The 27,264-nt window shown below is 48.1% G+C and overlaps 1 protein-coding gene across 2 annotated transcripts in view; it reads right to left on the bottom strand.

Annotated features, from left to right (window-relative positions):
* CREBBP (CREB binding protein) overlaps positions 1 to 27,227 on the bottom strand; it is a 124,121-nt gene extending 96,894 nt beyond the window's left edge. For both annotated transcript variants that reach the window (XM_032849345.1, XM_032849346.1), the window contains exons 1-2: positions 26,725 to 27,227; positions 3,416 to 4,128 (exon numbers count right to left, since the gene is read on the bottom strand). In XM_032849345.1, the coding sequence (XP_032705236.1) occupies positions 3,416 to 4,128; positions 26,725 to 26,809 (798 nt within the window). In that variant the 5' untranslated portion in view covers positions 26,810 to 27,227. The remainder of the gene's footprint in view (positions 1 to 3,415; positions 4,129 to 26,724) is intronic.
* Between the last annotated feature and the right edge of the window lie 37 nt (positions 27,228 to 27,264).

The raw sequence follows: 27,264 nt of genomic DNA, 5'->3' as shown, positions 1-27,264 counted from the left end.
ACAGGATTACTTTCTAGAAACAAAACTTTTAAAAAACCTTTGACCCAATAACCTCACTTTTCGGAATCTATCCTATGATGCCCCCACAAAAAGATACATTTATTGCAGCTGTACTAATGAAAAATCAAAAACAATCCAAATGTTCATCATCAGAGGAGTAGAGCAATAAATTATGGTACATCCTATAATGAAATACTTTGCTATCAGTAGGAAAACAAGGGAAATCTGTGTGTGCTGATAAGGAAAGGCAAGTAGGGTATGTACTGTTACATAAAATAACCAGGTGCTTATGTAGCTTGGTTCCATTTCTTATTCATATGTATCTGGGGGCGCCGGGGCAGCTCAGTCAGTTAAGCATCTGACTCTTGGTCAGTCAGGTCTTGCTCTCAGGGTCCTGAGTTCAAGCCTCCAGTGGCCTCCACAATGGGCAAGGAGGCTACTTAATAAAACAAAACAAAAACAAAACACAAACAAGAAAAAAAAGTGGTCACCTGTAAAGAATGAGATGACTCTTTTCGATTGTTTGAATTATTTTATAGGAAATCTGCATTTCATTTGTGATAATTTTTTTAAAAAGATTTTATTTTATTTATTTGACAGAGAGAAAGAGGAGGAGAACCAGACTCCCCAGTGAGCAGGGAGCCAGATGTAGGACTCCGTTCTAGGACCCTGGACTATGACCCAAGCCAAAGGAAGACGTTCAACAACTAAGCCACCCAGGTGCCCTATGATGATAATTTTTTAAACAAAATTATCTTTTAAAAAGTTTCTTCTTCCTCCTGTGCATTTTAAAATCTTCGACTTAAAACGAGCTTGTCTCTTGCTCTTAACCATTTCCCCATCACTATTAGTTCTTTTGTCCCCCTGAAAAGCCATGACAACCCTTCCAAAAAACACCAGTCCCTGTGTTTCCTTTGCCACCAGCCTCTTTGGGATACCTACAGGGAACAGAGATGACTGTCCCCAAAACACTAACTTGGCTTCCGTTCCACACAGTGAACACTCGCAAAGTGTTGTCTGAAAGAGAGATCACTCTGTACAAAGGAATGAAAGCCCCGGGCACCCAGAGGAGCACGCAGTGGCAGAGACACACCGACAGAGCCCAGACTGCAGGAAACCTGCCAGAACCAATAAACAAAACAACCAAATTCTTCAACAAATGAATTGTACGGATCCTAGAAATTAACAGTTTCTTAAGAGTTATATCCACTAGCTACTCCAATTGTTGGGGAGGGGGCGCGCTATAAAAACAAATTAGGACACAGGAGACCACTGGAAATCTGACTTATCTAGCAGACCTCAAGGACATGAAGAAATCATTCATTTATTTACATGTGAGAATGGAGCTAGGTTTAGGTCTATCCTGTCTAACTTTTAGAAATATACATTACCAGTGGCTCACCAAGTCCGGTCAAGGAGCCCAGATACCTTTTAGAGAGGAGAGGGTCATGATGTCAAAACTATTCTCATAAAATACAAAGACATTATTGCCTTTTTTATTCTTATTCTCTCACAGAAACATAGAGGCACTTTCCAGAAGCTCTGTGTCCAGTGGTATCACCGTGCTTAATAGCTAATGGAATGTGAGCTTGGTTTTCAAAATTCTGTTTCAGTATTTAATATAGCAAATACTGATAGCTCTAACCCGTATTTTAAAGAAATCTTGGGGCCTCAACAGTTAAGATTATTCAGGAATCCAAAGACCAAAAAGTTTGAGAACACTTGCATTAAACTACTATGTCTACTTTTACACAGGATTTAAATTCTCCAAAATAAAACATTTTTTTGTAAGGGGGTGGCATGGAATGATGAGTCAGCGGGAAAGAGCAAACATCAGACTGACCAGAGCCCTAAACCCACAGCAATGTCTTCTCAACCTACCTCTAGAAGGCAAGTGCATACACAGACCCTTCTGCAAACACCAGGGACAACTGAAGCTGAAGTTCACATTCCTTCCCCTTTAACAACAAATGACTGTTGAACAATGTGGGAGTTTGAAGCCTTGACCCCTGCCCAGTGGGAAAATGGCATAAAGATTATGACTTCCTAAAACTTAATAACTAATAGCCTACTACTGCCCGGAAGCCTGGCCAACAACATAAACAGTCGATCATCACATGTTTTGTATATGCACTATATATGGTTTTCCTACAATAAAGATGGAGAAAACATTACTAAAATCAAAAGAATACATTTATAGTACTGAAATTACCCCCCCCAACAAAAAAGGGCATAAAACAAAACCACCACCGCCCACATGTAAGTAGACTCACATAGTTCAAGCCTGTGTTGTCCAAGGGTCAACTGTACTTCATTTTTATTTCTTAAGTTAAAAAAGAAATTGTCTCCTTACCGAAGACAGTCCCAGGGCTTCATATGCGTCTCCTCGCACCTGAGACAGCCTTGTGGGGAAACTCCGTGCTACCCTTTCCTGCCCTTTTCCTTCATATGGAATAATCAAATCCAAGAAACAGTCCAAACTGTTCTACTGTTCTAGAATTTGCTGTTGCAAATACTGCCTGCCACAGGTGGCTGCCACTGAGGGGCCCCCCGTCTCGGAGCCACCGTGGCATCTGCTCCCTCACTGGGAACCCGCCTGCACCCCACCTCCTTGTCAGCCTCCGGCATCCCAGCTGTCCCTCATCTACCTTGGCACCTGCCCTCCCTGTCCTCCAGGTTCAGTCCCTGCTCTGCAGGCCGGCCGCAGGCTGGCAGCTGAAACCCAGAGCAGCACTCTCAAGCTGCTCGCACCTCGTAGCCACCTGGAGGCTCCCGAGAGCGCAGGGTGCCGGCCCCGCCCGGGTCTGAGTACAGTAGCCCCCGGGGCTTCTAACAAGTCCCAGCTGCAGCCACAGCCACGGACCTCCTCCTTCTGTGACCCGCGGGCCCACTCTGCCCCGGCTCTGCCGCCACTCCCGCTGTGAACCCCGGCAGTGTGGGGACAAGCTGGGAACACAGCTTCTTGGCTGTTAAGATGGAGACTGTGGCAAAAGACACTTCACCAGGTGAACATAAGAAGAGAAAGAAACAGCGAGTAAGAACTCCATCAGCTGAGAAAGGAGAGGGACAGCAGCCTCCACCAGACTCCGCACGCAACAGAAAGCGATTCCCAGCCCAAGCTGCCTCTCAGCCACGTGGTCCTACCTCCGCCATCGTGCTTGGAGGCTGCGAACGGGCCATCGGCCCGAACACATCCCCTGTGTCTACAACTGCTCCCATGCAGACTGTTGTACTACGGGCTTCCTGAAGAGCTCCCACTTTAAAGACAGGGGCAGGGATCTTTATCTCTGGGTTCCAGACACCAAACCTCCCTCTTGCAAATCTGAGGGGCAGGAACGGGCCGCCCCGTCCCACTTCACCACTGCACCCCCCTCCCCGCTAGCAGCAAGTATTCAAAGCGCGTAAGCTCACTTACCTTGGTCATGCCTCCTGCCTGCGCCGTGTTCAGTCCGGCGTGACTGGCCATTTGCGGTGAAACCTGGGTTAACGTCTCGGCCAGCACACTACTCGCGGCCCCCTGCATGGCTGGAGCAGGGTACGGCATCCCAGCTCCCCTTCCTCTGCCTGCGGCCCCAAGAGATCCGTTCATGACCTGCGCCTGTCCTTGCTGGGCCTGGTTCATTAAACTGTGGCCCGAGTTACTATTGAGGAGGCCCGGGTGGGTCTGGTTGAAGTTAGCGTTCATGCAGATCCCAGGTCCCGTCTGCGACGTGGCAGGGCTGCTGGTCACCAGCCCCACTTGCTTTTGTGCTTGCGGATTCAGTGCTTGGGAAGCAGGGGGAGTGGGCCCGGAGGTGCTGGCTGCCTGCTTGGGCAGGCTGGGGGCTGCAGAATCTCCCTGGTTCAGAGGGCTCTTGCCCATGGCACCCAAGCTGGCCATGTTCGCGTTGTTCGGCTGCCCTTGCGCCTGGCCGCCCAGGCCTTGCTGCGCGGGGCTGCTGGCGCTGACATTTCCTATTCCTGGGTTCATACTAGAGCCGCCGCCTCCGCGCAGAAGCTCCGACAGTTGCTTGTGTTTGGAAGCAGCATCTGGAACAAGGTTCCCGCTGTTTAAAAGGCTTAATTCTCCTCCATTGGGGATCAGCTCATCAGGAAGATCATTTTCCAAGTCAAACAATGATCCAAAATCTAGAAATTAAACAGAAATGGAAATGAGACACGAAGCAACCATAACGGCTTTCCAACTGTCACGTTACTATGATCTTAACCTAAAGGAGCACTTCACACCGAACACTAGCGTGTCTTTTTTTCCACTGTTTTTATTTTTTTAAAAGATGTTACTTACTTATTTGAGAGAGAGGGACAATGTGTGAGAGAGAGCACAAGCAGGTGGAACTGCAGAGGGAGAGAGAGAAGGGGAAGGAGGAGGAGACCCTCCGCTGGGCAGGGAGCCCCAGGTGGGACTCGATCCCCGAGATCATGACCCGAGCGGAAGGCAGCCGCTTAACAGACTGAGCCACCTAGGAGCCCCAGAACACTAGCATGTCTTAACAGTAATGTCAAAAGGACTTGAAACTTCATTTGGGAAAATAAAAAAGGAAGAATATTTTCCAAATTCTGAAGAGGGAAAAGTTAAACAGAGATGAGAGGAGGGTTAGCCCCACTAGATGTCACCACATATTCTAAAACAGTAATTAAATCGTGTGGCTTGAGGAGAATTGTACATATACAAACTAAAGGAAATCAATGGGGAGTTAAACCTTCACTGAATTTGTTAAAATGTTTTTTAAGAATATATGTGTGCAAAAAAGAAACTGGGCATCTGGTTAAATGAACAGCAACTTGGGAGAATTAAGTAAAGCCTAACTTTAAGTGATTACATATTTAAAAGGTAAATTATTTAAAAGACCCCACCCGAGCCTAAAGAGAAAATGAGAGTTCTCCAAATGCTGAAGCTGCAGAAAACAAAGATGTATAAAGAAACTAAAAATAGTTAAAAGAAAATAGTTCAACAACTACTTGTCTCACATGAAAGGGGCTGACATCAGCCATGCAGAAGGATGGGCAGCGCACGGACTCCCAAGTATAAAGACAGAAAGGTAAGGATCAAAAAGAAGACAGAACAGTCAAGGGAAGAGATCATCCTTCCTGGTAATCAATGACAAGTACAGCAACTTCTTCCTCCTGGTCCCTCTCAAAGTGCCATTTCTCTAACATGTGGCCTGTGTGTCATCTCTAGTCCCTCGGTGACCACACTCTCTTCAGACCACAACACCCTGGCTCACGCGCGTGCGTGACGGACGAGATGTGCAGACCACCACCAGAGCAGCATTGTGTGTAACATCAGTACAAGGGCGAACAACACACGGAGGCAGGTCAGCCTCAGAACCTCAGCCCTGCCTCTGGCTCCTACTTCTTAGCTCTAAGTCACCTAGACCTTCTGTGCCTCGGGGTCTTCCATCTGGAAACTGGGCGGTGATAATGGCCACCACATCTCACAGGGTTTCATGGGGACTGAATGAATGAATAAATGTAAAGCACTTCAACCGACAGTGCCTGTGGGTGGTTAAGTGTACCGTCAGTATCAGCTGTTATCCAGTAACAGAAGGTTTAATAAATTACCATATAATCCTAGAAAACACTACACATCTGGGGTGCCTGGGTGGCTCAGTCAGTCGGGCATCCAACTCTGGACTTTGGCTCAGGATCGTGAAATCAAGCCCCATGCTCAGCATGGCATCTGCGTGACACTCTATACCTCTCCCTCTGCCCCTGCCCCCACTCACTATATTTAAAATAAATAAATAAAACCTTAAAAAAATTATACCCCTACTAAATTAAGAACACTGTAAAAATGTAGGAAAATGTGTATGTGATGTAAAAACATGCAAATGGCACGTCAAGTAAGATCAGAACTGCAGTGTGTGCGCGTGGGCAGTGGCTGGTAAGGACACCCCAAAATAAAGAGGTGCGCTGGCAGAAGTGGGGGGTGACGAGCGCAGGAGGCTTTCTGCTGTTGTTGCAAACACAGCCCCCCCGCCCACTCTGAGAAAACAACTGTCTGCTCCGCGGGGTCAGACCCTAAGACCGCCTCCCCCACAACCCACTCGGGCAGCTACTCTGGGGTTCCGCTAAGGAACAGCCACACCTTCCCAGCCGTAGGAGCAGGAGTGACTGGGGAAGCCACCCGCTGTGAGCAGCTTCTCCTTGCGGGTGACACAATCCCAGCTAAGGGAGTCAACGGCAAGTTGGCCACGACATGTGGAGGAGGTCTTCCTTCTACTGGTAAGGGATGCTGGGGAAGAAGTCTCCCTTCCCTTCAGCACACTTCATGGTGTGCAGCCACCCGCACACAGGAGAGGAGGCGTCCCGCACACACTGCGGTGACTGCAGCGCAAACTCCAACGCCGGAGCGCCCACCTTCAGATTTCTCACTAGAGGAGAAAATCCATTTCCTGTCATTTAACCCATTCTAGACGAAGTTTTACGTCACCCAAAGTTCAAACTCCTTCATAAGGCATATGAGGCCGTGAGGATGTGGCTCCTGACCACTTCTCAGCCCTCCTTTCCCCTGGCATCTTCTGATGCACCCTACCCTCCGGCCCCAACAGGGAGCTGTCACATGCAACAGAAATCCTTCTGATGTTCTCTCTTGTCTACAAAGCCACACCCCTATCTCTCACTCAGATTAAGTGCAGTGACTACTAAGACTTTCTCCGGGCCATCCCTGCAGAACAGACTAGTCCTTCCTGTCAGCCTCCGGAGCTCTCTCTACATGCATGTCCAGCAAACCACCTCTAACTAGCACATACCTATTTCATCCTACCCGACTACAAGGAATTAGGGATTACTTGCAACTGTACACAGACACACACACACACACACACACGTTTCTGTAGAACCTGTGAGATTAAGTTCAGACACATGAGCCTTTCCTCCCAAGTATTTGACCATGAATCTTTTTTTTAATTCTTTTTGTTTGTTTGTTTTTTAATTTATTTGACAGAGAGATCACAAGTAGGCAGAGAGGCAGGCAGAGTGAGAGGAGGAAGCAGGCCCCTCGCTGAGCACAGAGCCTGATGTGGGGCTCGATCCCAAGAACCTGAGATCATGACCTGAGCTGAAGGCAGAGGCTTAACCCACTGAACCACCCAGGCGCCCCTGACCATGCGTCTTCGAAGAACAACCTTGTACAAAAACATGGGACATTTATCAAACTTCATAAATTTAACACTGATATAATACTTAATATACTGATCATCTTTACTCAAATTTAGCCAGCTATCTCAATAATGCCCTTTATTATTTTTTTTAAAGATTTTATTTATTCACTTGACAGAGAGAGAGAGAGATATCACAAGTAGGCAGAGAGGCAGGGAGAGAGAGAGGGGGAAGCAGGCTCCCCAACAGAAGAGAGCCCGATGAGGGGCTTGATCCCAGGCCCCAAGATCATGACCTGACCCGAAGGCAGAGGCTTAATTCACTGAGTCACCCAGGTGCCCCAATAGTGCCCTTTATTACATTTACTTTCCTGGTCTAAAATCCAATTCAGGACCCCAGTGCACCGAGCTGTCATGTCTTGGTCTTCCCCTTTTGTCTAGAAAGTTTCCTCCGACTTGTTCTTTCCTAACTCTGACATTTTTGAAGAAGACAGGCCAGTTGTTTTATAGAATGTCCCTCAATTTGGGGTTGCTTCCTCCTGATTACAGGACATGTGATTATGAAAAGACACAGAAGTTGACTCCTGGATTTGGCAGACAGCTGAGACACTGCCACGGATCAGGGCTTTGTCCTGCCAACTACCCAGCTTCTGCATCTCTAAGTGGTTTTGTGGGTTCCATTCCATAGCTTTTATGGCATGTTGCTGTCCTGAATCTGGATAATTCCACTAAGGTCTCCAGATAAAAAGAACCTATTGGGGGCGGGGATGGAGAACACATGAAATAAAGTAAAAAGAAAACAAACAACTCTACAACGTGACTGATGTTTCTCTTGCCTTCCAGACTTTGTCCACATGCATGCACATTTTTACTCTGTATCCTTTCCTTCTTTATTTTTTTTTTAAAGATTTTATTTATTTACTTGACAGAGATCACAAGTAGGCAGAGGCGGAAGCAGGCTCCCTGCTGAGCAGAGAGCCTGATGCGGGGTTCAGCTGCAGGACCCTGGGATCATGACCTGAGCAGAAGGCAGAGGCTTTAACCCACTGAGCCACCCAGGCACCCCCTTTCTTTCTTCTTTAGAAGATTTTAAGTAATGTCTACACCCAACATGGGGCTCGAAGTCATGACCCCAAGAACAGGAGTCACACGCTCTGCCAGCTAAGCCAGCCAGGCACCCCTACTCTGTATTCGTAAAACAAAACCAAACCCCAGCGTGTGTGGGATTTTAATGCAATGCTCCTCCATCTGGGAGCATGAAAAGGAAACTTCATCTAAACCAGCAACACAGGAGCCATTATGACGGAGACCGAGTTTCCTTTCCATTTGCCAGGGACGGGGTGAAGAGCCGGTGGCAAGCACTGTGTATCTTAGAAGGAAACGAACTGCAAATACTTTCGGTAGGGATCGACCTCCCAAAGCTCCCCGAGTGGCTCCTCCCTGCGTCTTGAAGCACTCGCCCACAGAGGGGGGCTGGGCCAGGACCAGAGCAGGTGACCCCAAATGAACAGTGCCGGAGTCCACGTCCCCAACTCCAGGGTGGGAACTGAGCTGAGGAAGGAAAAGGCGCACCTGGAGGTGGGACACGCGCATTCAGATCCGGGCTCCATAAGCCAGCCCACGTCCCTGAGCAAACTGCCCAACCTCTGGTCGCACTTCCCCCCACCGCGGCAGGGACGGTATCTCAGAGCTACCCGGTGCGAGCTGGAGCAGGTTCTCTTACTCTGTTCTTGCAGACAAACTTCAAAATTTCCTCCCTTTCATGATTCACCCACCATCCTGCCACTGTCAGATTGACCCACTTGGTCTTTCTTGATGGTTTACTGTAGCTGCACTCCACACGCACGTGTGGCTCTGACAGTTGTCCCGGGCGGTACGTCTCGGGCTCAGTTTTGGTCTGTGCTGCTCTGCCACGCTTTGTCCACCTCGAACACTTTTCTCACCCTATTTCAGTCCAAACACATCTCACAGCTGTTTGGCTGTGGAAAGAACGAACGAACTCTGCTTGTGTCCTCGCCTACCGGTGCAACCGCGCGCGCCCACGAGCAAACGCACACGGAGGGCGTCTTTGGAAGGAGACAAGATGGGCTGTGCAAGCTGTGCAGAGGGCCACCCCCACTCAGAGCGCCACCCCTCTTCTTCCTGGGACTGTTTCCACGTACATACTCTCCAGCTCACAAAACGGACAAAGGAAGAGTGAAGGAGGAAAGCCAGGAGGATATTGCAACATCCCCAGTGATGCTTTCTACACACCAGTGTCCCAACGCACGGTTGCGCAACAGCAATCTGAATCACCGGAAGTCCGAAGGTTCAAGATTGAGCATCCCACTCCCGATCCCAGGTAGCTTCCCTTTCCTCCACCAAGTCACCAGTGGCCCCAGGAGGGAGCAGAGCTGAGGCTAAATGCGATTCATGGGACCCTGCTTTCTAGGGGCTCAGCCTTGGCAGGAGAAATCCCCCTCACACAGCAAACACAGCCTGTCACGTGGACGCAGCCTCCAGGAATCTTCTCTCTTCTGGGGCTCTCTGGCTGCCAACCCAGACTCCGTCCCTTTCATTAAGCTGAGTTGGGAGAAAAGGAGCTACCAGTTTCCCAGTCTCTGTCACACTCGTACAAGGCTGGGGCACCCACCACACAGAAGGTCTTCGTCAAGCACGATCACAAGGGACCACCTGCGGACCGCTCAGAGAAACCTCACTCCGGGAAACAATCCCCGCTCAACACCGGAAGACAAGGCATCCTAAACACGTACTAAGATCCATTCTTAGCCATCATTACCAGAAGTCCGTATTTCACCTTAAACAAGAGATGAACTACGATCAGGCACTCTGGAAAAAGCTCCCCATCTTACAGATCAAACACCAGAAAGTGGCTGAATCCACCTGCCCAGCCTGCACCATGTGAAAGCAGTTTTGTTGGAAGAGCCTGTTCAAATGCAGCTAAGCAAATAAATCATCCACAAAACACATCCTTCCTTAGGTTTTCCTAACATCTCCACTTTCTTTCATAATAGTTAATTTTTTCTCCTTTGAATGGCAACTGGGGCCCCAAATTCTCTGACCGGCAGAACTGATTCTTCTGTCCCAATGTATATAAACTAGTTTATCAAATCTTGTATTAGCCAGAAGTAGGAACTCTTCTAGACTTTGCAGACATAATGAGTCTTAAAATCATACTATCAACTCTTGGTTATAACTCACAAGGCTGTTAAGGACCATGAAAGAGGGATCAGGCCCCCCACAAACAGCTCCACCCTGAATAAGCAAAGAGAGCCAAAGTGACAGGATACAAAATAACACTGTTAACACTTCACTTGTTTAGAAGATATGAAGTAGTAACCCAAACATTTATTACCAGTTTAGTAAAAAAGAAACAAAGAGAACAAAATTCAATAATGAATTCTCTTAAAATGCTTCCCTGTTCCACTCATCCTTCTCTTAACCTCCCCCCTCTTTCCTGCAGGGGCCAGTCAGGTTACTTCTCCCTCTGTATATACCTCGGCATCCAGGCCCCTCCATCCTGCGGCCCATGTGAAGACTAAATGGCCTAACACAGAGTAAGAGATATTGCCTGAAAATCAAACCTGAGAGTAAGAGTTTAGGTGATGGTTCATGTTCATGTTTCTCTACTCTTGAGCATGAGACCCCCCACCCCCCCCGGACGCTCCTCTCCCCCACCCACACCCATTTCTCAGGGCAGCCCTCATTCTCTGTGAAAAAGTTTTTGTTTTTCCTTCCATCATCTTTTTACATGTTCTTTAGCATTACTTGTACTATAACTCTGACTATTCAAATAGTCAGAACTTAAACCCTAGAAAGGCTAAGCACTTTTATTCATCAAACCTGGAAATTTTTACAAAAAGAATTTTAATTCCTAAGTAAAAACTGGATACAAAAATTAATCCAAAAAGGGTGATGCATTCTGAAAAACCTCCCATCTGAAAAAGAGGAATCCACAGAACGGAAAACACTTTCATAGGATTCTAATTTTTAGATGATCTGGGGACCATTTGAGACTTCCATGGTGTATTTATCAATACACTACCAGGGAGACACTCCTAACACAGGAACCACAGCCTGGTCCTGACTCGGGCCCCACTCTGTCACTTATGAAATCGTACCACATGTACACAGTACTTAGCCTGCATGCAGTAAGGACTCGACACATACCAGTCACTATCTGCCGCAGCACCATCTTCCAAGGTTGCTATGACATAGGGCTGGTACAGGGTTCGTGCTCAGTGACTGTCACTTCTCTAAGGTAAAGTCCTAATAATCTGTGACAATGCTAGTGCAAGTAAAGCTTACTCTGCTTTAAAAAATGGTGGGGACTGTACAAAAAAATAATGGGGCAACTCTTCAGCAACGCGGAATTAACTTTTTTAAAAGGAAAAGAGGGGCACCCGGGTGGCTCCATCAGTTGGAAGTCTGCCTTTGGCTCAGGTCACGATCCCAGGGTCCTGGGATCAAGCCCCACATTGGGCTCCCTGCTCAGTGGGGAGTCTGCCTGCCCTCTGCCTCTGCCCCTCCCCCTGCTTGTGCTCTCTTGCTTGCTGTCTCTCAAATAAATATCTTAAAAAAAAAAAAAAAGGGAAAAGAAAACACTGTTTTCTTAGCATTTAGGCCATTACAAATAGTTTGGGGGGGGCAGGGCAGAGGGGGAGGGAGAGAGGAGCCCAATGTGGGGATCAATCTCAGGACTCTGAGAACATGACCTGAGCCAAAATCAAGAATTAGACTCTCAACGTACTATGCCACCCAGGCGCCCCACTAATAATTTCTATGTAGGCATTTAAACTAGTTCCCAAAAGACATCTTTTTTTTTTTTTTTAAACAATGACTATTAGGAAATAATTAAAGTAAATTCCCTCTTAAATCTTCTGTGATTCAAGCTTTTTATGCAGATACACTACCCCCTAATTAGTACAGAATAATGAGATTTTACTTCATTCGGAACAGTGATCTTCTATTGAACGCAAAGTCCCGCCTCTCCTCAGAATCGCTATCTGCTCAGGAGCCAGAGCGACTTGGCTCAGCCATCTGCCTCCCCCGGGCCTTCCTACCGTGGGCACGCGTCCTGGCTCTTAGGACTTCGCTCCCTGCAGGGCTAAAGGGGCTTATCTGAGACTCGAACAAAAGTCTGCCCCTCAGAGGATTATAATCTAATTGAGGAAGAGAGGCCACGCAATTTACAAGCAAGCGGAATAAGGGAGTGAACAGAGGCAAGAAAGGCTTCAGATGAGAGGCTGACTCTGAGCAGATCTTGAGAAGGAAAGATGCTGAGAAACACTGCATGTGGACAGGGCAGAGAAGGGAGCGGAGCAGACAGCACAGGCCGGCCGCTATGCCTCTGGTGGGTTTCAACTCCAGCATGGCTCGCTTCCCTCTGCAGGCGTGCGGGTGTGGTTCGGGAGGGAGGGACCCCACCAGAGCACTTTACATGAAGAAAGGCCTTCTTGGGCGCCTGGGTGGCTCAGTGGATTAAAGCCTCTGCCTTTGGCTCAGGTCATGATCTTAGGGTCCTGGGATCGAGCCCCGCATCAGGCTCTCTGCTCAGCGAGGAGCCTGCTTATCTGCCTACTTGTGATCTCTGTCTGTCAAATAAATAAATAAAATCTTAAAAACAACAACAACAAAAAGAGAAAGGCCTTCTTGGGGGGAAGATCCATTGTCAGTGTCACTCATCATTGAGAAGAGTGTGTGAAAACAAATAAATAAAGGCCCAAAGTCTACTCACTAATGTAAGTGTTAGGTTGCAAGTTGTAAGGCAATTCATTTATTAGACCCAAACATATATATATAGCTAATTTATGGGACAAATATTCTTATTACCAAAGAGTCCATCCCGGTGGACTCTTTTAGACGGAAACCTGCTCGGTCAGTACCTACCTGTGGATCTTTAGACACCACGAACTACACTGTCTCAAGTGAGGGGAGGACAGCACGCTGCTGCAGTAGACGACCCTCAATGGAACGGAATTACAATACCTCAGAAACTGTGATGTAAGTCACAAGGGAAAAACCTGGTTTATAAAAATGTCCTCTATATAAATTTTCAAGAAAAAGTCTGCCCAAGAAGGATAGAGTCTACTTTGTATCACCATTTACTATTCAAATTTGAGCATTTTCTTTTCTTATTCACAAATGCATTTCATGGTTACTCTTTTCAGAGACCAAGAAATCTTGCTTCCCTGAATGTTTGCTATTTACCTTTCCCTTAAGGAACCCAAGACTGTCCTGACTGCAAGTCCTGTCACCCTAGACCTGAATCACCAGAGTCCTGGAATCACAGCCAGCCTCCTATCCTCACTCCACACACTCACAAGTTCCAGAAAGTGCTAGGACTGAGAGCTAGGACTACGTGTGGTTTGTGTGCCGTCTCCCTCAGCCTTGTAGGACGGAGATTTTGAAGCCTTTTTAAGACAAAGGTGGGAAGAAGATGCTGTCACAGCAGGAAGCCCCACTCAACCAACCACAATTCACTCAGCGGCCCCCAAACAGTAACCAGATGATCTGGAGCAGAAGGAGCAGAAAGGGGTTCACTGTTCACCACCACCACAGCCGAGGGGGCACCAAGACCCAGGTGAGGGGCTGTCATCAGCTGCTGATCCACTTTACATCTCCAGAGTCCTGGAGGATGAGCAAGGTTGGTAGCTGAGCTAGGATCGAACCTCTGCAGAAACCACCCCAGACCCCTTCAGACTATTTGGCTACCGCGTAAGGAAAGAGCCAGGGACACCCAGAGACAAGTCCTCTGGCCCAAATGCTGGGAGCTGTGGCCGGCAGGCAGCGACCCCGAGTCAGGAGAAAGGGGGAAGACCACCGTCTGCACTTGCGGCGTCAGTGCGCAGCATACAAAAGTGGGCTTGTGGTGGCCGACAGGAGTGCCCCTGGCAGGAAGTGAATGTATTATGTCCAAAAAGTACACCAACATCCAGACAACGGAGTGTAATTCAGCACTCGAAAGAAATGAGCCACCAGGCCACAAAAGGACACGGAAGCACCTTAAATGCATATGACTACATGGAAGACGCCAATCTGAAAAGCTTACAGACCGTGTGGTTCCATCTACCTGACGCTCTGGAGAAGCGGAGAAGGCAAAACTATGGAGACAGTAAAAAGGACAGCAGCTTGGGGGAGGGGGGGAGCCGGTTTGGACAGGTGGGAGCCCAGGTGGTTTTTAAGACAAAACCGGGAACACACTCTGTATAATACAATGATGGATACATGTCATGATCCATTCGTCCAAACAGAATGTGCAACACCGAGAGCCTAAGGTAAAGTGATGCTGAGTGTCCGAGTAGGTTCCTCAGCTGTAACAAACACGCGCGAGTGGGAGGGCCCGTAATGGGGAAGGCTTGCACGTGGGGGCTGGGGGGGGTGTGAGAAATCTCTGTACGCCCCCCTCAATTTTACCATGAACCTAAAGCTGCTCTAAGAAAGGTCTTCATGGGAAAAAGCACCAGAGAATCATAGATAAGTTGCAAGTGACTACGAGATACAAAATGATGGAGAATCACAAGCTGAAGAGTAACTCGAGCGTCCGTCAAGGAGACTACGTTAGTAACTAATACACCCCAAACGCGCAGCGAGGGCGATGCTGGATGTGAGCGTGCTGCTTCTCAAGCTTCAAGAATCCACCAACACGCACGCACTGGGGAGGACAATGTGAGGATATGATCACAATTACCAGCGCATATTCCTTTTAACCATCACTTCCCTGTTTAGGAATCTGTTCTACGGAGACACACACAACCATGCAGGACTATTCATTACAGCCCTGTTTGTGCAAGAACAGGACTGGATGGAACCTCAACGTCCATCAGTGGGGAGCAGATTAAAGCCATTACGGAGCAGATTAAAGCCATTACGGCACGGCTCTCATAATGGACACCAGTGACTATGGAAAGAGCCGCCGCCGCCCTCCGCACGCCGCCATGCACCGGGGTGCAGCATGCGTGCGGCATGCCACCTCCAGGAGAGGAGAGGGTAGGAAGCGGGTGAGGGAGCCAAGAACAGACCGCGTCTGCTCCATGAGATAAACCCTGGAGGGTTGCACAAGCTACGCACAGTGGTTACCCGGGGGCACCAGGCGGAGGGAGGGAAGGAGGGAGGCTTTCACTCTACAGCTTTGTGTCCTCTGATTTTTGAACCCTGTGAATGAATGAATCATTTAAGTAATTAAGGAAATTGATTTTTTACGGCAGCCCCTGGGGTGTCCAGGCCCAGGTGATGAGTTTCATTCAGCCCAGATGAGGACACCCGGAACACTTCCATTTGGGAGTGCTTGCAGTTTGAAGAGGAAATCTGAAACGGGCTCAGTATTAGTTTAAAATAGTTTTAGTGTTCACATGAGCTTAAAAGGCAGGAAAAGAAAAAATACGTTAAAAAATTATTTTTCAAAAACTACTGTTTTTTTTTTTTCCTAAAGGAAAGTTACAATCTACGCAGGACATTTTGCACCCGATGTAATAATGAGATGATGTTGCCCACGTTGGGAAAGCCGGCAGCAGCTCGAAATCCTCAAACATTAGGTGGCCGTCAGGTCCCACGGCTTCCAGCTCATCGATGGAGAAACCTCTAATTCAAAGGGTTCTGTCAGAACTGGAGTTGTAACAAAGGAAGAGGTAACCAGACATCGCACTACAGCACGATCACATTTTCCGATCTTTGGAGGACGCCTCCAAGTTAATTCACGCTTGTTCAAATCCTTGCTAGAGGCCCAGGGTTTTGCAACAGAATTAACCAGAACTGCCCCGCCACCATTTAACAGATTCTTCTAACCACAAAGACTAAGATGTTTTGCTTTGGATTTGATTTACTCTTTCACTAGTTTTGTGATGAAATTACGATGTTTATGGACCCTTTATTAAGCATTCAGAAGACTATAAAGTGCAAAGTGGAGAGCCCCCCCAAACATCTTCAGTTCCCCGCCACCGAGAAAAACAATTTCTAGAGATTACCTTCTGGAAATCTATGTACACCCACTTTTTACTCCTAATAAGGACCTAATTATCATGTATGTTTTCCCTCCTTTTTAAATTTAGTAACCCTCGGACTTCTCTTCCCTTGGAAGGGAAGATTGCTTTCCCTTCCCCAAACTGCCACGGCAGGGGAGTCAGCCACTCTCCTCTCCTGAAGGACCCTTCCGTCACCTTCATGTTTTGCCAACTCTAGGTCAATTAACTAAATTAATGAAAGGTCTGGAGTTAACATGAACATTCTTAGAAGTCCTACCAAACAAGAGACTGAGTTTTACTTTATCTGCTTGGTGTACAAGTAGGTTGTTACGCCAGAGATATGTGTATATCATTAATTAATAAGGTGACTAATAAAAACCTCTGGTTTTAGGAATCTCTTCCAGAAACTGGGAAACTATAAACAGAGCTTTGGTGCGAACTGGTTGCATGATGTGTAACATAATGACAGTAACAAAACCCCCGACAGTCTTCAGGGTGACACCAAATTAATGTTTTTGACAAACTTCAATTCTTCCTATTTATAGTACAGTGAAAACATTAAAATCATTTTGTGTTAAGTACAGCACCAAGATATTTTACCTTAAAAAAAAAAAAAAAAGGATTTTTAGAATGAAGCCTGCTTTTCAAACATAGTATCTGCACCAGCTCTGAGATACTTCTCCGTGAGGAGTGCACGGACATGTACGCTGTGCCACTCTGGCAGGAAGAGCTCGAGAGAGCACATGCTGCCACCCGCACAGCAAGTTCTAGAAAAGCGCGCACGTGGCCAGCGCTGGCTGCCTCCAGGGAGCAGGCCTGGGGGCTCGGGAGGCAGGAGAGGGAGGCCCTCTCCTAAACCTTCTTTCGTGCTGTTTACAAGTTTGAGCCCTATGAATAAATTACCCATACTGAAAATGATTTTTAAAAAAGCTTTTGAAAGAAAATTATGTTTGTACAAAAAATTCCTAACATCTTAAATAAGTACATGAATTCTGATTCATGGGGCTTTTCCTCTCACAAACAGGACTTGGGGTAAGAGAAGGCAGTTGTCAACTCTCCCAGCAGATAGGAACACGGATGGAAAAATACACTCTGGGAAAAGCTGATTTAGATTTCTGGAGAACAAATCACGGTTGCTTCCTCCAAATACCCTGGATACAATGGGTCTCTCAAATTTTGTATTGTTTTTCAAACCCTAAAAAGATGATCTGGACTCCCTGGTCTGACACCGGAGGCTCTCCACAACCTTACCTTGCCTTCAGGTGCCCAGACTGACTCCCACAACAGTCCTTCCTCTATGAAGGTTCCCTGACCTTGGGCCCGGAAGCCTCCTGTCACAGTGCTGGTCTCAGTATGCTGGCCTGCCTGCCCACACCACCACAGCTCTGGCCGAGAGGACAGAACCAACACTGGGGTCAACACGGCCAAGCAGTCTCCAACACGGAGTAAGAACGTATCGCCGATTCGAGCGACATAAGCATTTAAATCGTTGTTGACTCCAAGAATGAAGCAGTACAGCGGAGACTGGCCCAGCTCCCCACCACCACACCCAGAGCAGGACCACCCTGGCAGTCTCTGCCTCTCAGAAGTAAGACCACGTGGCCTCTAAATGGTAGCCCAGGGAGTGTAAACCAACAACAGAACTGGTTTCTGCAAAAACTGTTACCTGTTCAGGACTCTACTCCAGACCTTCACAATGGCTATTTACACTGTTCCCTACACCTGCAACCGTAAAGTACTCTCCACCCCCATCTGGTGTCCATCAGCAGGTCTCCACGCAAGTTACTCCTCTCCCAGAAGGCCTTCCAAGACCTTTGGGAGCAGACTCTGTCCTCTGCCCCCACCATGCATGGGCACATCATGCCTAGAGACCTCCCCTCTGAGGTCCGAGGTCACACCCAACTACAGCTGACCCCCCACGAAGGCAGACACTGTATCTCCAGGGCTGACACCACAGTGTAATAAATATTTTCTAAATGGAAAGTCCTACATCTAAAATAACAAATACTTTTGAAAGTGTCTTTAGAAGATGGTCCCTTGGAAGAAACTTCGTCATAAATATCTTCAACTATGAACGAATGACATAAATAAATGCACTGACGGGGTGCTGTATACAATACAGCAGCCACTAGCCACGTGCCGCTGTTGACATGCACATTAATTAAAATTAAACAAAATTTGAAATTTAGTTCCTGAATCACGTTAGTAACTGGTGATTCCGGTGCTGGGCAGTGCAGATCAGAACACGGCACCATCGCCTAAAGTTCTACGGGACGCTGCTCGCTCGAATACCACAAGAACACGGGCATTTCAGATGTCCCAATCAGCCCTCTTTCTGTGGAGAAGAAATCGGTTTTTCCTTACACTTTTGAAGTCTGAGAAAGTCACCAGAGCATGCTAAAACAGCCAACTATCTCCCAATAATTCAAATGATTCTCTTACAGATTTTTAAAGAGAAGTTCAACCCTGGGCAGACAGTGCTCTTCTGCAAACAGAACCCAACCCCATCATTACTAGAGGCACAACAAAAACAGCACAGAAGGTCTATGAGAGCTTCATGCCTTTTCGTCACAGTCAGTGAAAGCTGTTTACTAAAAATAAAAGATTTAATGTAAAGACACCCACAAATTAGGCAGAAAGGCTCTTACAGTTTTTGCCAGCAAAACCCACAAATCACCATACCGGAACTATCCAGGAGAATGGAAAGGAGTAAACTCCATTGCAACAGCTTCCAGGACACAATCTGCAGGAGAGAAAAACCCCCACAACACAGCAGAAACCTCGCTCTGAAGTGAATGCCACCGACACTTCTTTCATCTCATCGACCTGACTAAACTGCACCGTGATCCTGAGGCCATTTCTCCCCTAACACTGGTTTTAGAAAAAGACTAGTTTTTATGATTTCTCCACACTTGCTTTTCCTTTTTCACTAAGTCCTAACCTAAATCAACTCCTCGTGGAGAAACAATTCCATTTAGACTTCAATTTTCCAACAGAGAAGCGTTTTCAACTTCAAACACAGACTGGGTAAAGTCCGGTGTGTAGGATGCCTGCACCTCGGATTCCAATTCATTCTCCTGCAAGCTGGCGGAGACGACACTCACAGTAGCACTGGTGCAGGAAGAAAGAACCAGGCAGGGGTGGCACCTTCCCATTTATTCAGCGAGAAACTCCCGTGGATCTGGTTCGGGGTCAGACTCCTCACCTACATCGTCCCAACCCCCACCAGCCCACGAGGAAGGGCACGACTAAGGTTCCCCACACAATTAAAGACCAGCAACAGCTACCACAGCCTGTTCTATACCAGGAACCACAGTAGCCCAGTATGAGGGCCTTTTTTCCCCCTGGAGAAAAAGATTGCTACCCTCACCTACCCAAGCTCCAATGTAAAGACAATGGCCCAAGTTCAGAAATGACAAGCTGAGATGCAGCGTCCACTTCAAGCAGAGGCCAGGGCTCCTTCCTTAATACCGCGCCACTCACCTCCCATATAAAAAGCTCTGACATTTCCTTCAACTCTGAGTCATGGGTAGAAGGTTCTACTTTTAATCAGGTGACAAATACTCAAAATATTTTAATCCAAAGGAACTGGGTCAAGCTTTTATAGCCCATAATTGTCAAAGCAAACCCTAATTATTTGATAGATTTCTACAGTTCCGAGTGTCATCATTTGGTTTATAATCAAATACCAAAATCTCCTTATTTAAATATCATACAAGCCTCTCATAACAAAGAGGTTATTCTGTTTTGTTTTGTTTGGGTTTTTTGCCATCTCATTGGTTATTCTAACTACAAAGTTAAAACATGTATAAGTGGTACAGTTCTGGTTAAAAAAAAATCCAAATATTTGGGTGGTAGGGCAAAGGGAAGCCTTTGAAATAATAAAAAGACTCTGCTTCACAACAGAACTGTATAACCCCATTAAACAGCTCACCACTGTTAAGAACCACCTACTGTCTACACAGTGGCACGGGTGGATCAGAAAGACGTGCAAATTAATAGATTTTCAAACAGGAACAGATGGGACACCTAGACACAGGAAAGTCAGATATAATCAGGTGAAATTTTTTTTACCATTAGATTTCACTAAACATCCCTCTGATTAATGGAAATGAAACATGGGGGAATTGTCACATGGGATGATGTCTTTCTACAGGGAAGGTTTAAAAGGAAAGGAATTCAACTTTTAGACACAGAGCTCAGAGACAGCCTTGCTTCTCAAATTTAGAACCAGAAACACCCCGAAGGCAGTTTTTCAATGTGAGCAACAGTCATTCCCTATATTGTCTAAAATCCTGGGGTGGGGGGGTGGGGAAGAAGTCACTTTTGCTTACTTGCGTGCCTGCACCCATTCCCTGCGTCTAAAGTGCCCTCCCGTAAATGTGAGCGATTCACGGCCCGGCCAGTCCAGACTGGAGCTGGGCATCCTCCACCCCGCTCCCACGGGACCCCACGTGTGGCTCCATCTCGGCGCTCCGGACAGAGGAGCACAGCCCCCACAGAAAGTCCAATGTACAAGAGGTCCCCAATAGGCACTGCTCCAAGGACTTAGATCTCTTCGTCAGGGATGTGCGGTAATGAGAGAATTTTCCTGAAAGCAAAGTTTAAGACTTGGCGGGACAAGTGTGGCAAACCTCCCCCAATTAACACCTGAGCCGTGCACGACCACGCCAGCCGCGAGGAGCCCATCAGCCGTAGGACGGCGTTTCTAAGGACGGATGCACCACTAGGCAGCGGCCTCAGAGCGGGCTAGGGGACAGCAGGCACGTGTGCCGAAGACCAGAGCGGACGGCCGGGAGTTTGAGAGCTTAGGAGAGACTGTCTGGGACAACCAGAGGACTTCGATGAGAGCAAGCGGCCATAGATCATATCCACAGGCCGTGCGCCGTGACACTCACGGATACGAAACTGCTGTGAGCGGACAGGGAGCTTTTCTCAACACTACAGAAGGCACAGACCCCCGCGCTCTTCCCCGTCTGCCTGGCTCCTTGATCTGTCAAGGTTCCCTCGGCTGATCAGGGGATCTCTGAGGTGTTACCCCCGCCTGGACATCCAGCTCTGGGCTTTTCCACGCAGGGACCTTCAGGGACCAGAACATGATACAGGAAGCCCTCCTGGACTGCCCTTTCTGACTCGAGCATTCTGGCACTTAATAGCCTTTTGTATTCTTGAGTTTTGCCTCCAAGGTTTTTTTTGTCAACACAGTTCTAAGCTACTCAGAGCCCTGGATAAGAATCCTCTGTATGCCGCTACTTACTCCCTAACAGTACCTCAGACTGAATTGTTGTATCAATAGTAAAGAACCAGAATCACCTATCCATTTGCTGCTTAAACAACCCCATGAAAAATGCTTCAAGTCAGTTAAGAATCTTCAGAACACACAGCGCCTCCTAAGTTTTTGCAATTTTAAAATTTCATGGTCCTCCCATTCCTATTACAAAAACATAATTGGAAATGGAGACAAGATCAATAGTCTTGACTACAGAATTCTTGACTACTTCCTCACTGATTGTGTTACACCGCAGATCGGACACACGTGCATGGCTACCGTCTCTGACAGATCCACCGACCAACGGGTCTCCTGTCCAAGGGACTGGGACTATGGGGCACGTTGACTTTTCAGGAGAGAAAACTGAGGATCCTCAGAGCACAAATCCCACATTACATCAGGGTCGCACACTGTGGCGCGAGGGCCAGCTCCTGGCTCCGACAGAAGTTACTAGCTCACTGGTACACAGCGGCGCCCGCTGGTGTACGTACAGGTGGTACGCAAATGGCAGTGTTCAGTAGCTATTAGCGACCATGTGGCCTGCAGAGCCAAAAATATGACCTCTGGTCCTCTACAGGAAGTCTGAGGACCCTTGCATTACATAAAAAGGGTGTGGGAATGAATGTGCAAACCAGAGCCTTGCACCCCGAGGCCCAGAGCCCCGCAGCATGCGAGGGCTCCGGGAAGGCCTTGCAGTAAAGTTGCTCCCAGCCTCGTGTGAGCACAAAACCTTTTCTGAGAAACGCTTCTTTGCATGCCTTCTAGTTTCCTTGGCATATACCCGGAATGCTGGCTTGAATTAAGATGGCAGAGGTGGTGTCCCGACTAATGGGACCCAAGAACTAAACTGGCCTAACGCAAGCTTTGCTCATCTTCCAGAGGTCACAACAAGGTACGTTTCATCCTAACCAGGGAAGGCACATTTTGGCAGAGTCATTTTAACTCTTCTGTTTTCAAACACACTAAGTAGAACACGACGTCAGCACTTACGTGGCCCCAAGTAATCACATACTTTGTCAGAGAGCGGCAGAGGCAGGAGGCAGAAGTTGTACAAACACAGCTACTGGTCGAAGCAGAAGCTCCTTCATCCCTTTCCAAGCTGCTTCCATACCGTTTTAGAATCAGGGGATCACACTCCAATGTCAAACAGGAGTGACGCCTGGAGGCCTGCTGTGCTGCGAGGCACCCCTAGTGGGGTTCGTACTTACCTATCATCACCCCCAAGCAACTTCGACGGAGCTTTAGGTTATCCAAAAGTCCCTACTTTTCCAACACGTGTAAAGTAAAGCAAAGTCATGAAAAGCCCTGGCCCTAGAAGTCTCTATAAAAGTTTGTTTCCCATTTAGCCAGAACTCGGTGAAGAGATGAAAAAAAGTGACTGGTCCTCAATTTTCCACTGTCACCACAGGAAGGGGGGGGGGCCAAACTGCTGCACCAGAACCAGAGGGAAGGGGCAGCCCCTGCTGCTACCCTCAGTCGGAAGAACGCATCCCGCTCCCCCAGAGCTGGTGGCAGACCTCCCCCCGAGATGTACTCCACCTGCCGGAGTCACACTACTGAAACCTGCCAAGTACTGCAAGCTCGTAAACCCACGATTCAAGCAAATCTCACATTTATGGATGTGGAGTTGTAAAACGAATATACAGTCATTTACTCTCCTCATCTAGGTTTGGTTCTAGTTTTGGGCAGATCACCTCTCCCGAGTCTGGCTCCTTACAGAGAACTGGCAGGAAGAGTGTCTTCCCATCCTGCCTCACAGCACGCTGTGAGGCCCGAGCTGAGGGGACAGGAGCAAAGCGCTCAGGTAAGTAACACACCACATAAAGAACAGTTCACCGTTTTGTTGTGAAAGGTGTTTTGGTTGGCAACTGTATTCACTCCAGGCTTTCTTTAAATGTGGTTTCCTATGGCATTTAAAGGGATTCACGTTAAAAGTGTAATGACAACTGCTTAGGGACACTTATACAGGATAGGATGAAACAGATCTATGTGCAGTTTTCAGAAGACAGCCTTAAAAAACTTGAACTAAACAAGTTTTTGTTGTATGTAAATCTGGCTTCAATAAAGCTGACCGAAAAAAAAAAAAAAAGTTTACTGCTTGCATGGGTATTTTACTTCTCCCTCACTACTAAATCATGAATCCCTGCTGTTGAAAAAGACTAATATGCTGTTTTAATCTGGACATATTAAATAAGGAAGTTTCCAAAACACACAATTAACTATATACTGGAAACACACAGTCGTACCTCTTCCAATGGATGCCAAGTAAAGGAAGACAGCACTTGCAAGAAACCATTTACACCTTCAATGTGGAACAAGAAGACGCGACTTCCACAACATCTCATGACATTAAATCCAGGGCCACTCCAGAGCTGAGGTCTGGGTGAGGTCAGAAGTACTATTTTTTCCTTCTTCCTCTTGCTACCCTCCTTTGGGGCACATTCTCTAGTTCTGTATCCCCTCTCCACACTCTTCTCAGAAGCACTCCCAGCCTCTCCTGTTTGTCATCAGTGGCAAGTGACATTTATCACTCAGAGATGCCACCTTACCTCACTGGCATGCTTTAGGCACATCCACACTCCCCCCGCTAGATTGCAAGTGCCCTGCAGGGAGCACCCTGGCTAATAAGCTCCCCAAAGTCAGGAGTACTGTCCTCTCCACCCAACATCAGCCCCCCAGATTCAAGCAACGGACACCAATGGCTCCCAAGGCCAGTTCCACAGACATGTACTGCATGGTGGCACTCCAAATCACTCTTGTTTCTTAGGCCACCAGGCCTCCTCCTCCTAAACCCTCAGCTCTTCCTATGCACAGAGCTCCCATCACTCAAATTTTATCACAGAAAGAAACACACCTTGCTCCACCTCGCACAACTTCCTCCTTGGAGCCTCAAAAATACATCCCCTCACAAATACGGTTGAGTCTCCCTACTTTCCCATCTAACCCAATGCCCTCACTCCTCTGAGTGTATGCAATGCGATTCCTTTCGTCCTTTACTTGCTTACTATATATCCTTAAGATCTCTGTCTCGGACTAGCAGTTACGGGAGACAAGGCTGTACCTCGTTTCACGTGCCTGATGATGGTCCTTTCCTGGGCCCCACGCTAACAGACTCTTGCCCAATAACATGATGTGATGAATGTGTAACCAAGGGAACTCAACACAAGTATGAGCATGAATTTTATTCTTTAAATGATTTAAATTGGAGCTATTAAAAACTTTTTTTTGTTCCACATTTGGAAAAGAGTGAGCTCCTGCCTTGGGAGGATCGAGGTTAGAAAGGAAGCGGGGGGAAAGGTGGCGAAGAGGGAAAAATCCTTTCAGATAAACTCTGTTGTGATTTAACAGTGCTTTAAGTAAATATGTGACCATCCAGTAACAGAACTACCCAAAAAGGCCATTCTCTCGGCTCCATCTTGGAAAGAACGGAATGTATATAGTGGGACAAGCCTTTCTGTTAAGTCTTGTGTTAGTAATTTATCCCTCTATAGAAAGCACAATCTGTAATAAACTCCTTCAACAACAGCAAAGCTGCAAAGCCATTCAAAAAGTTGCCAGTTTCGGAAGACAAGCTTCAAAGCTGAACTTGCCTGCTATGATCTTCGTTTCATATGATTAAAGACTTTTCACTCAAACATAGCAAGATTAATGAAGCAAAGGAGATCTGTTTTGCAGTAAAAGGGCATTTAAATCATGGCTGTTTCCATACTTCTTACTTCAAACAAGTTGACTTGACAAAATAAACATCACATTCAATTCTTTATCAATTTAAAAAAAACAAAAAAAAGGGCGCCTGGGTGGCTCAGTGGGTTAAAGCCTCTGCCTTCGGCTCAGGTCACGGTCCCAGGGTCCTGGGATGGAGCCCCACATCGGGCTCTCTGCTCCACGGGGAGCCTGCTTCCTCCTCTTTCTCTGCCTGCCCCTCTGCCTACTTGTGATCTCTGTCTGTCAAATAAATAAAGAAAATCTTTTAAAAAATTAATAAAAATAAATAAAAATTTAAAAAATAGTATTAGTGACTTTTATGTCCCATGAGACTTATTTACTACCCCCGCCCACCATTCCGCAAACTGTATTTAAAGACAAGAATCTCCTTAAGGCGAATTTTTAAAAAATCGTTTCTCTCATGCCTACCTTAATATTCTAGGAATTGTGTTAAAACTGAAGCCACAGAAATGAAGTAGTTTTGTTTCAACAGGAGAAATGGGTTTTTTAGACCATTAGTAGAAATATGCCAGTGGCCACAGAAATATCCGCACAAGCTGAACAGCTGTGTCTACTGCAAATCTGAGGGCACTGCTGCAGCAATATAATTCAATTTGGACCCATTCATTATAAACTGATTTTCAGATGCTGCTACTGCAAGACTGTACTGGAGAAACGCAGGCTGCGCTGGAGACAGAATTGTTCCCAGCAGCGCACAAGTTTTTACTGCAAAGGAGAGCTCTGAAAGAGGAAGTACAGCTCCATCATAATGGTACGGTGGACCAGCCCACAAGAATCCAGAGTTATTAAATGAATAGAAACTAAAATACTTCTTAAGCAACTGATGGGATTATCTCAGAAAGTTTTCAGAGATGCTGTTTCAAAGGACGTTTTATTTAATACCCTGCTTTTCAAAAAAAAAAAAAAAATGGGGGGGGAGGGCAAAAACTGCAATTCCCACATTCGTTAACATATTTGTTTTATACATCTACACTGTAAAAACCGCACCAGCTCAAGTGGACATTGTAGCCCAAAAGGATCTGCTACCTAATTTTCTTTTAAGGTTATGCCTCTGAAATTAAACACACCAGAGCAACTTTGATGACATGCTGCTAACGAAGTCTGGGCTGGCGAAGTAAGTGACCGAAGAATGAGAGTTTTCAGGATAACTGCTCAACATTTTCCCAAGGAGCACATTCCAAGAAACTTCCAAGTCTTAACTCCCAGGCTGGCTGCTGCTACCGGTGTGTCTTCTGGTCGCAGCGCTGCGAATTGTGCTACTAGTTCAGAAAACACTTTGGGTCCCCCCCTCCGCTGCACTTTCCCCTTCCCTAACCATGAAACCTACCCTGTGCTGTCATCCCTCCGGGCAGCCCCGCGTGTGCCGACGCGCGGCGGCACAGGGAGGCGCGTGGAATCCCCACGAAGACGAGCACGCTCCACTTTACTTTTCCTTCCCGCAAGTACCGCTCGCTTTCGGCGCGCGGACTCCCCAACTCCGGCGCCGGCCGCGAGCGCCCGGGCAGGGCCGGCCCCCGCTCGGGGCCCCGGCGCACTGTGGCCACAAACTTCCCCTCGGCCGGCCCGGCCAGGTCCTGGGAAGCGGCTGCGCGGGCCTGCGCCTCGGAGAGGGTCTCCCCGGCGCTCACCTGCGGGTGGGGCCCCCGCCCCCCGCCCGGCCCCCCCTCACCTGTGCTGTCATTCGCCGAGAAGCCGGGCGAGCTGAGTTTGGCTCGTTTGGGGTTGGGCGGTCCGTCCAGCAAGTTCTCGGCCATTTTCACCTGCTCGCGGAAACAGCCCCGAGCGCGGGCGGCCGGGCCGGCAAGGGCTCCGGGGCGGGGGTCGGCGCCGGCCCAGGCCGGCTGCGAGGGGAGAGGAGCGAGCGCGAGCCGCGAGCCGCGAGCGAGCGCCGAGGGAGAGGGAGGGCGCAGGCCGGGTGGGGGAGGCGGCGGCCAAATCTCAGCCACAGCAACAGCGCCCCGCAGCGCTCACCGCCCGCCCCCGGCCGCCGCCGCCGCCGCCGCCGCCGCCGGCCGCGGCCCCCTCATCCCCTGCCCGCCTCCCGAGCGCGACACTCCGCGGCGGGGGCGCCCCGGCGGCCCGGCCGCCCCCCCGGGCCCGGCTGGCAGCGACGGCGCCCGGCCGGGCGGCTCAGGCAGTCCCCGGGAACATGGTGCCGCCGCCGCCGCCGCCGCGCCGCCGCCTCGCTCCCCCCCCCCCCGCGCCCCAC

Source organism: Lontra canadensis, unplaced genomic scaffold, assembly GCF_010015895.1.
Source record: "Lontra canadensis isolate GAN:19392208 unplaced genomic scaffold, GSC_riverotter_1.0 scaffold224, whole genome shotgun sequence".
Classification (NCBI taxonomy): Eukaryota; Metazoa; Chordata; class Mammalia; order Carnivora; family Mustelidae; genus Lontra; species Lontra canadensis.
The sequence above is the reverse complement of the archived record's forward strand: the minus strand, read 5'-3'. Positions and strand labels throughout refer to the sequence as shown.